This window comes from Aspergillus fijiensis, assembly GCF_003184825.1.
Source record: "Aspergillus fijiensis CBS 313.89 unplaced genomic scaffold BO72scaffold_89, whole genome shotgun sequence".
In the NCBI taxonomy this organism is placed as follows: Eukaryota; Fungi; Ascomycota; class Eurotiomycetes; order Eurotiales; family Aspergillaceae; genus Aspergillus; species Aspergillus fijiensis.
This window is the reverse complement of record NW_024469065.1, coordinates 94431-104236: the sequence shown is the minus strand read 5'-3', so window position 1 is coordinate 104236 and position 9806 is coordinate 94431. Positions and strand designations below refer to the sequence as shown.

Sequence of the window (9806 nt, the reverse complement as noted above, 5' to 3'; positions counted from 1 at the left end):
ATTACTGATAGAAGACAAAAACATTAGATGAAAGATAATATCCAAACATATTAACACTACTACCACACTTAAGCACCGTATTCTGTATTATAGTATATTAATATAAAATAATTAGTAAAAAAATGACAAAGTACTAACTACCATACCACTTTTGCATAGAATAGGCTGAACTTAGGTAGATGCCACAGAGCACCCCTAGCCTATCGTAGGTGCTAAGTTTGAGTTTTTCCACCCCTCTGTAATTGAAAATAATAGGAACACCTTCGTCTGAGTTTGTCCCACATAGCACCAACCCTGAGGCATACATCTGGGCTCCCCAAAGTGATTGTTGTGCTTTCAAACACACGAAGTACTACTCATCAAAGAGATAGATTCACGGAATCCTAGGGCGTGTGCACTGTTCCCCAGCCGGAGTAAGCGACAGCTTTGTTCGTTAGGTGCCTTGGAGTGACAAATTACATAAGTATCCGTGCCGAACTGGCTATAGAATTTATGGGATACTCCAGCCCAAATTCTGGACATGCGAAGCGACAAATTATAGACTGACTTATTCATGCCACGAATAAATGAAAGGCAGCCACAGCTCAAACAGCTGGTCCAGCCTCAAGCTGACCGAGTGTGCGATCATAACCCGGTGACCCAGTGACCACGGTACGGCGCTCAGGGCCATTCACACCGCGGCTTTGCCTAGGAGTCCGTGGGCGAAAAGGACCTGAAGAGAATAGGCCAAGTCTGCTGCCGCCTCGACTAGGCCGTAGCGCTATTTCAGCTGTGTTATCTAAATCGTGGCCGTCGCCAACGCCAGGTCTTCGCCATTGTCCGAGTCGGGAGAAGGCGGTCCTGAATGTCGGTAGCACTTGCCGTGCGCGCGGTGACACTGTAGGAGGCCCAGCGCTACTGATTCGGCCTCCACCCAAGAATACAGATTGAGGATAAGCTGGCACGATGAGACGACGGCCGGTGCGTTCTTGGTCGATGGCAGATTCACGAGTTTCCGCACGTGGCTTGGGAACATAGTAATCCGCCTTGCATAGTGGACAACAAGCTCTTCTACCTGTTAGCCAAGGGTCGACACATGAGGCATGAAATGCATGGCCACAGGTGAGCCCACGTATGTCATCATCGTCCTCAATAGAATCAAGACATATGGCACAGGTGTCACCAGGATTCGCCAGAAGTTCGGCGGGAATAGCCGTACGTATTTGATTTCCGACGTCGTCATCGTCATCGTCCGTGGGCTGGGAGGGCGGTCAGCTAAGAGCAATATTTTCCGAGGTTTGGTACTTTCCCTGACATGGGTTTGAGTTCCGACAAATCCAGAGCTCCCCTTTTCCCCTTTATCTAGGGGCACTTCAATACGTGGAATTTGTTCTTTGGTCCGAGACACAGCGGATTCAAGCTGTAGATTATCGTTCAGCTGTGGTGTTGGCGCGGCAAGCGCGTCAAAAGATGCGGTAAAGCGGCCATGGCCATCATCTAGGTTATGATCACCGACAATGGAGGCTGCAATACCACCGGCAGTAGAGAGACCTTCGTCAGCGCGGGAAGAACGCCAAGCTTTGTATTTGACGAGTGGGAAACGCTCGTTAACCTCGTCCATACTCATCAACTTCTTTTCGCGCCGTCGCCGATGTGTCCGAGGCATGGCTAGTAAATCTATGGGTTCCCCTGATTCTTCACCGCGAATTTGTCGGTTCCGCTGATTATATCGGAAACAATACTTGACTCCAACGATGATCCTATAGCAGCGATTAATCCCGCACAAGTATCCCAGCAAGAGCGACAGGAGCACACCATAGATTTGTGAAAACAACACCGAACCCAAGTGCAACAAAGAATAGCAATGGTGAGCTTGTAGGGCTGGTATTGTTACTGGCCCCATTATGATCAGTGTTGGTTGCACTGGGAGATGAAATAGTTGTTGTAGAAGACATCTTGTCCAAGGAAATGTAATAAAGTTAAAGGTATGAGAGGTATTGCCTCTCGCAAATCAAGAAGGCAAACCACGAAGAGTCAATTCAGAAGACAGTCCGTATAATCATGGGAGGGGGGAGGATTCCTTGTATGGTGTTAATCGAGTCAAGGCTACGCCTTCAGACTGACATTATAGTCTCAAAGGACAAAACCCACGGTGGCAATGCAGCTCATCTAGGCGGAGACCACAGGGGAGGAGGGACGGTGGAAGAAAAGAGCCACAGTTCAGCACTGATTCAATTCAAGGTAAGAATCTGAAAACCCTGTCCAGGCATGGAGGAGACATGGATCGTGTACGCCGTACATTTACCACTGGAATAAGATCCTAAGGGAGGGTTCCTCCACACCAGGCTTGCAAATGGCTGAGGTTGCAACAACAAGTCACGAGACAAGTACTATGATATTAGTTAAAACGGTGCCGCAATGACTAACTTACAGCCGGCCTGTAGTTAGTTACTGTACCCATTTATGTAGTCAGCAGGTTTTAGCCTTCTGTTCACCTTGCTACACCCACAGTCGCTAAACATCCCATTACAACAACATGAGACAGTAGAAGGAACATTGAGGCGATTTCGGAAAAATGCCCAGTTTATGCCGGTTAGATAATGTACTACTCATATAGATCGGAAAGTGTAAAGTGGGGAATGATGCAAATTTCCCAAAGCTAAGACCAGAATGTACTTGTTGGTATTCCGTAGTTTTGCAATCTTGAATTCCAATGTCTTGTGCGTGTTAGCGACAAGCAGAGTGAACTCAATACTACAAACATAATTCCGCCCATTTGGTTAGTTCCATTTAACAAACGCGGGGGAAAGAGAATCAAAGTCAAGCATGGAGCAGGACACTAGCTTCCCCCATAAAGATGCCAACCCAGTGGTTTTCTTCGATGTGGCCCTAGGAGGTAAGTCGGAGAGGAGTGTTTCTAATTTGTATAGCCAAGTCACACCCATGAGCTGGGGCAGGCTCACCACGGAAGTACCATTTATGTTTTAGGTCAATGTCAGGTTACTAAACGAGGAATCTAGGGGAGCCTCTAGGTCGTATCAAGATGGAGCTTTTTGCGAACGTCACTCCGCTCACAGCAGAAAACTTTCGTCAGTTTTGTACTGGAGAGAATAAAAACTCCCAGGGGCGATCCCAAGGATTCAAGAATTGCAAATTTCATCGCGTGGTTTGTTCAAATTCGAGTTTCACCTCTTGTGTTCCAGAGCTGACTTGACTAAGATCAAAGATTTCATGATCCAGGGAGGTGATTTTATCAATGGCGACGGGACAGGTTCCTGTACCATATACGGAACTCCGAGGTTTGCGGACGAGAATTTTTCACTTAAGCATAAACATGCAGGCATGCTAAGCATGGCGGTATGTTTCTAAACCTTTGACGTATAGCGAGCTTGACTACTAACAATGCAGAACTCCGGCCCTAACACAAACGGGTGCCAATTCTTCATAACCACTACTGCCACCCCGTTCCTCGATGGTAAGCATGTTGTTTTCGGCCAGGTGGTGGACGGGATGGAGATCGTGCATATGATCGAAAATACACGCACAACCAGAGACAAGCCCAACCAGGATGTTGTCATTATGCAATGCGGCGAGATGTGATGAATTGTAGTTCGTGCTGGAAAGCAATTACAAAGCTTAAGAAACATCCGTAATGACCACTTTACAACATTCAAGTATTTGTGAATAACACTGGGAGTAACGTTGAAGAATTATGCTTGTCAAAGACATGCATCCCTCGTGGGAGGGAAGGAATATGAACAAAAGCACAAGTAAATCTGGCAACTTTTGATGGCCAAACATAAAACTGTAAACATTCTAGAGTTTGAACTTAGTGATATAGTCGCATGCCAGATTTATGGCTTCATCAACCTTATCAGGGTTCACGCCGTTGCCAACAGAAGTGGGACCCTTGCCTCCAGCCTTGCCTCCGACTGCACTAGACACAACAGTGGCCCACTCCGTGGCAGAAGCGCCTTGATCACTTGTTGCCTAATGATAAGCATTCAAGTTAGCCGCACAAGAAGGAACTTGTCAAGGAAGGAAAGCGAACGGCAGAAGTTGGGTTCAGGGGGGAGGGAGCGTCTACCTTAGAGACATGACAACCATGTGCTACACGGCCTTGCTCTGGGCTTGCAGCCAGGACATAGACGGTCTTGTCAGACAATTTTGCCTTGACATAATTAATCGCTTCGCTGACAGCCTTAGCGTTGGCGGAAATAGGAAGCTGAGCCACAAGCCAAGACTTGTCGCTGTTTGCTGGGTCCTGGAAATAGCTAGTAACACTTTCGACAGCGGTTTTGGACTCAAGCTTCTGCTGCGCCTTTTGGTCATCGAGAATCTGTTTATTGATGCGAGCGAAGCGTTCTCGGAAGCCAGACTTCTGGAGAGCTGAGATTGACAGCTGATTCAGCTCCGCCTGGATCTGCTTTGCATCCTTCTCTTTATCCGAGCCAAGGGGCATGGCCTCAAGGCGATCGAGACGCTTCCTAAAGTCCTCTGCAAGGCGCTGTACGGTGTGCGCATCTTCTCCAGTGACAGCAATGATGCGGCGAATCCCTTTAGCGATACCTCCTTCTTCGAGAATGATGAGGTCCTTGATATCACCTGTTTTCTGCACGTGGGTTCCACCGCAGAATTCGATACTCACTTCATCCCATCTCGGATCTTTCACATTTTCTAGGATCTCTCCAATCTCCACTCCAACAGAGACAACACGGACTGGATCGGGATACGTTTCCCCAAATACGGCCCGGACTCCTGAAATTTGGCGAGCAGTAGCGAGAGGAACCTCTTGCGAGTAGACCGCACAATTTTGACGAATATACTCAGTCGATATCTCCTCGATTCTCGCCAGATCTTTGTCCGTTATAGGCGATTTGTAAGAAAAGTCGAACCTAAGCTTTTCGGCCGCAACAAGGGAGCCCTTTTGCTCGATACCGTCACCCAATACTGACTTTAGCGCGAAATTGAGGATATGTGTGCCTGTATGATTATTGCGAATTGGCCACCGACGGAGTTCGTCGTACTCGCAAATAACCGTATCTCCAACAGCTAGTGACCCATATTTCATGAAACCTGTGTGAAGGACATAGCCAGCATAAAGCTGAACATCACCAACCTCAAGCTCGGCTTTGCCATCAATGATAATTCTGCCGGTATCATTCTCTTGCCCACCCTGCTCCGCGTAAAAGTTGGTGCGGTCAAGAATAATTCCAAGTTGTTCACCGTCGGATATGTCTGCGGTGGACGAGTGGAATGCTTTACCTTGATAGATGGCCTTCACTTGGGCGTTGATGTTGCCCTTGCCAAACTTGGCCGTATCGTCGGTCTTGGTAACGTCACTCATCATTTCTAGCTTGCCCAAGTCATGAACGTCCAACTTGACTGTATCGGCTGCCGCTTTTTTCTGGCCCTTACTCGCTTCCTTCGCTTTGAGGCGCGCCTCCTCAAATTCCCTATCGTCGATCTGCAATCCACGTTCTTCTGCCATGATGCGGGTTAAGTCGACAGGGAAACCGAAGGTATCATAAAGTCTCCAGACGTCGGCGCCATGAAGTTTCTCATCCCCTTTGGCCTTGGCTTGCTGAGCATAATGTTCAAACTGGCGCTCACCACGATCGAGTGTCTTTGCGAAAGACATCTCCTCCTCGTCAAGGATTTCCATAACGTCAAACTGCTTTTTCTTCAGCTCTGGGAACATGTCGCCGAGTTGTCCCACAACAGTAGGGACAAGCTTCGAGAAAAAGCTTCCAATCTCCACCTGGAAGTACTTGCGAGCGTAGCGTGCCCCTCTACGCAATACTCGGCGAATAACATACCCACGGCCCTCGTTGTTGGGCATCACGCCATCTGAGATAGCAAACATCAAGGTACGGACGTGATCTGCGATGACACGGTACGCAGTATCTATGCCGTCGGCGTCGTCGGCGCCAAATTTCCCGCGATATTCGCGGGCTCCGGTGACATCCTTGATAACCTGGAATAGAGGTGAAAAAACGTCCGTGTCATAATTAGACAGCTTGTCTTGCAGTACCGATACGAGTCTCTCGAATCCCATCCCAGTGTCGACATGCTTGTTTGGAAGTGGCCGTAGAGACCGGTCTGACTCGCGATTATACTGTATGAAGACGTTGTTCCATATCTCAAGAACGTTGGGGTCGTCTTGATTGACAAGGTGGGCAGCATTACGCCCACCAATACGGTCATAATGGATCTCACTGCAGGGTCCACAAGGGCCTTGATCACCCATTTCCCAGAAGTTGTCCTTCATGTTTCCAGGAAGAATGTGATCTTCTGGGACGCCCACGGATTTCCAAAGCTCCTTCGCCTCAAAGTCGGGCTCCAGGCCTCCTTCCTTATTGCCTTCAAAGTATGTAACGTAGAGGCGCTGAGGATCCAGTCCATATACTTTGGTCAACAACTCCCAGGAATAGCAAATCGCCTCTTTCTTGAAGTAATCACCGAAACTCCAGTTACCGAGCATTTCAAAGAAGGTCTAAATAGCAGCTAGTTATTAGCATCGAAGTATGTGACCGTTCTAATTCGGGACCCTTACATGGTGATAACTGTCCTTGCCAACATCATCAAGGTCCTAGATTCAGTGCAGTTAGCAAGTCTATTTCGATAATCGAGTGCAGTTATATAAGATTGCAATCACATTGTGTTTTCCTCCGGCGCGAATGCACTATATAGTAGAATGATTAGCACGGCAAGGCGCAGCAGGGGTCAGGAAAGCATCCGCCACCTTCTGAGAGTTGACTGCACTTCTAAGGTTGGCAAAGTCGGATTGAGGATCAACTGTGCCCAAGAAGATAGACTTGAACTGGTTCATTCCAGCATTGGTAAATAGCAGTGTTGGGTCGGCGTGAGGCACAACAGGCGACGAGGGAACTATGTGTGCCCGGGAGGTGTGAGCTAATTCAAAATGTTTTCACCAGAGGAAGTCATATTGCTCACCAAATGTATGGCCATTTCCCTTGAAATATTGGAGAAATGTATCTCGAACTTTTTTGGACGTCCATTCCACCGTTGGCGGGTCGCTTGAAGCCATGCTGAATGATCTTATGTTGAGCTTTCCTGGTGGTTTGTTCCAAGGCGGGGGTGTGTGAAGGTGGTAGAATATTCTGGGTCTTGACCTAAAGCACGATAAAAGATGAGTCAAAGCCAGTTCCCCGTCCCACGAGAACCTGTGGATATTCATCAAGAAATTCGCTCAGTTAATACATCCTTCTTCATCCAGCAACAAATAATGGGCTCGTTTGTCGCTTGACTTTCCGTGTCTTACGTCCAATATAAAGCAAGTCAAGTACCCTGTAGCTGATGGCATTGCAACCTGGTTGTGTGGGCAATTATCGCGGGAAAAAGCGCCCCGCAGAAACTGATCCTGACAATGACCAGCCTTTGACAAAAAGGTTCAGTCATCTACAATTAAGTAAGTACATGACGCCTACCCTTAATGAGATGAGCAACATTAATTCTGGGAAATACTCTGGAAGATCATGTCACTGATGAAAAAATGTTTCTAGCTCCTCTGACACTTCAAGATGACACCTTGGGCCGGCCAAAGCTCGCCACGTCTCATCAGGGCGATCGGATGATGCTTGATGATACCAATCATACAATTTATATACATGACTTGGAGATGGAGCTACAAGATCTTGAAAGTTTGGACAATGAAGTATCATTTCTGTCGGGTGTGGTTGATACACTGTCTACAGTTCCAAGAATGCTGGTGGCCGACGACCAGGCTCACTGTACAGAGCTGGTACTTTACAGTGAGCCCGTACCGCTTACAGCTCCAAAAGAAGATGATAATGTCCGCAAGGCCCTTGTTGCTACTAGGGAGCGCGCCCGGCAGAAACATCATATGAAGCACGGTTCCCTACAACCTCATCAATCAATTGTCCCGAATCTTGTTGCAGGCAGATGTGATGGTATTACAGATCCGATGTGCTACAATGAGAGAATGGAAATTGACACAAACAATTAATACCAATACGGTGTATTATATGATACACCGGTACCAAGCTAAATCCCAGGGACTATTGCTACACAGATACTAGAGGCGGTAACATAGAACCGGGCCACCCGCGTTTCCACCAAAATACCCATACAACGCGTTCTTATTCAATAATGTGTATAAAAACAGTTCTAATTTTTAAGATAACCAGTAAGTATTAATTTATATATAAAAAACATATAACTGACTAATACGGAATATTAGAAATTTTAAAATTCTGAGACTATATATAAATTTGCTTTAAAATTCTTATTACTGTTATACAAGTTCTTCTTATCTCCTAAATTTTTTAATATTTTACATTATACAAGTTTGTTTGTATTATCTTTTTCTATACTAGGCACTATAAAGTGGAAAAGATAAAGCTGGAATTTAACTATTTATATAGAAAAAATTAATATAATAATTAATATTATTTAAACCGGTAAATTTAGTATATTATGGCTATTGCTGATATATTTACTGTCTGGAGGCTATTATTCCTACTATATATTATTTTAAACAACTTTATATTTTTTATAATTTATTATATTTTATCTATAATTATTCCAGTTTTTATAGATTTTCTTTTTGAAATAACTATTTTTGATATACTTAATTCTATAATTTATTTATGTTAATTAGTAGTATACTTTATTTTTATTTTTATTATCTAAATTTTGAGTATATTTGACAATTTTTATATTTTATTTTTAATATTATATCTATATATCTTTTTATCTCTTATTTTATAAATATATTTAATTTTATTGATTTTTAAATTATTTTTAGTAAGCCGTCGGTTGTCTTCTCTTTTTCAACAATATATTTATTTATTTATATATTTATTGATTCTTATATTTCTGCCTTTTAAAAATATTATTAATATTATCTTTTTTATTAATATAAAAGACATTTTAGAATTTCTTATTTAATTTTAACTAACTTTCTTTTTTAATATTATGTTTATTCTATATAAATTATTTATATGACATTTTTGAATAAAAATATTTTATATTTAATTATTTTAGTTATATTATTACTAATATTTTCCAATATTACTATGTATATTTAATTCTTATTAAAAAACGTATATAGTTTTAAATATCTAGTATTTTTATAAGATTTATATTCTATTATTATTGATATTAAAGTTAATTATATTAATATATTATATAATATATATATTAACTCTAACTATTTAACTATTATTATTGATAAAAAATTTTATTATATTAATAATAATTAATATTTAGTTATTATCTAAAATATTAAATATTGAAAATCTCAGCTCCAACTATTAAACAGAAAATATATCATATCTTAAATAAATTTTTTTATTTAAATTTGTTAATTAAAATAATTTGTATTTATTTATAATACCATCCAAGCCTAAATAATATTTAATATAAGATTTTATCTATTTATTAAAAATGATATTATAAATTATAAAGATATTATTTTTAATATAGAATATAATATAAATATAATATATTTATATTAAAACTTTATATTCATAATCTAATATAAAATTATAAACTATATTAAAACTTATATAATATTCTGAAAGCATATTATTATAATATTATATTTAAAAATCTATATTTTTATTAAAATTAGATATTTAAAACTTTTTAAAATAAGATTATATTTTTGATTTAATAATTATTATATCTATTAATACTACTATATTATATATATCTAATTAATTATAAGTTCTTTTTTATTAAAATATTTGATAAGATTTTTTAATTTATTATTCTAGTTTGTTATAATTATTTAAATATTTTATTTAATAATAAACTTATTAACATATATTATATTAATT

The 9806-nt window shown here is 41.6% G+C and overlaps 4 protein-coding genes across 4 annotated transcripts; 2 read left to right on the top strand and 2 right to left on the bottom strand.

Annotated features, from left to right (window-relative positions):
• Positions 1–920: 920 nt before the first annotated feature.
• Positions 921–2378, bottom strand: BO72DRAFT_416316 (E3 ubiquitin-protein ligase RNF103; the record flags this gene model as incomplete). The annotated part of the gene is made up of 3 exons (XM_040942589.1): positions 1795–2378; positions 1388–1739; positions 921–1238 (listed from the first exon to the last, which is right to left on the bottom strand). Coding segments are annotated over exons 1-3 (810 nt in total), but the record flags the coding sequence as incomplete, so codon positions are not given.
• A 120-nt stretch (positions 2379–2498) lies between these two features.
• cyp3 (putative peptidyl-prolyl cis-trans isomerase) lies at positions 2499–3613 on the top strand. Its single transcript, XM_040945964.1, has 4 exons — positions 2499–2875; positions 3000–3145; positions 3199–3336; positions 3388–3613. Exons 1-4 carry the CDS (start codon positions 2806–2808, stop codon positions 3577–3579), a joined length of 546 nt encoding a protein of 181 aa, XP_040795821.1. The 5' UTR covers positions 2499–2805; the 3' UTR covers positions 3580–3613.
• Positions 3524–7393, bottom strand: BO72DRAFT_453354 (alanine--tRNA ligase). The gene is made up of 6 exons (XM_040945963.1): positions 6937–7393; positions 6725–6870; positions 6638–6664; positions 6536–6571; positions 4067–6475; positions 3524–3969 (listed from the first exon to the last, which is right to left on the bottom strand). Exons 1-6 carry the CDS (start codon positions 7028–7030, stop codon positions 3796–3798), a joined length of 2886 nt encoding a protein of 961 aa, XP_040795820.1. The 5' UTR covers positions 7031–7393; the 3' UTR covers positions 3524–3795.
• BO72DRAFT_453353 (uncharacterized protein) lies at positions 6984–8098 on the top strand. The gene is made up of 2 exons (XM_040945962.1): positions 6984–7411; positions 7506–8098. The coding sequence occupies exons 1-2, from the start codon at positions 7300–7302 to the stop codon at positions 7967–7969; spliced, it is 576 nt and encodes a 191-aa protein (XP_040795819.1). The 5' UTR covers positions 6984–7299; the 3' UTR covers positions 7970–8098.
• Positions 8099–9806: the final 1708 nt, after the last annotated feature.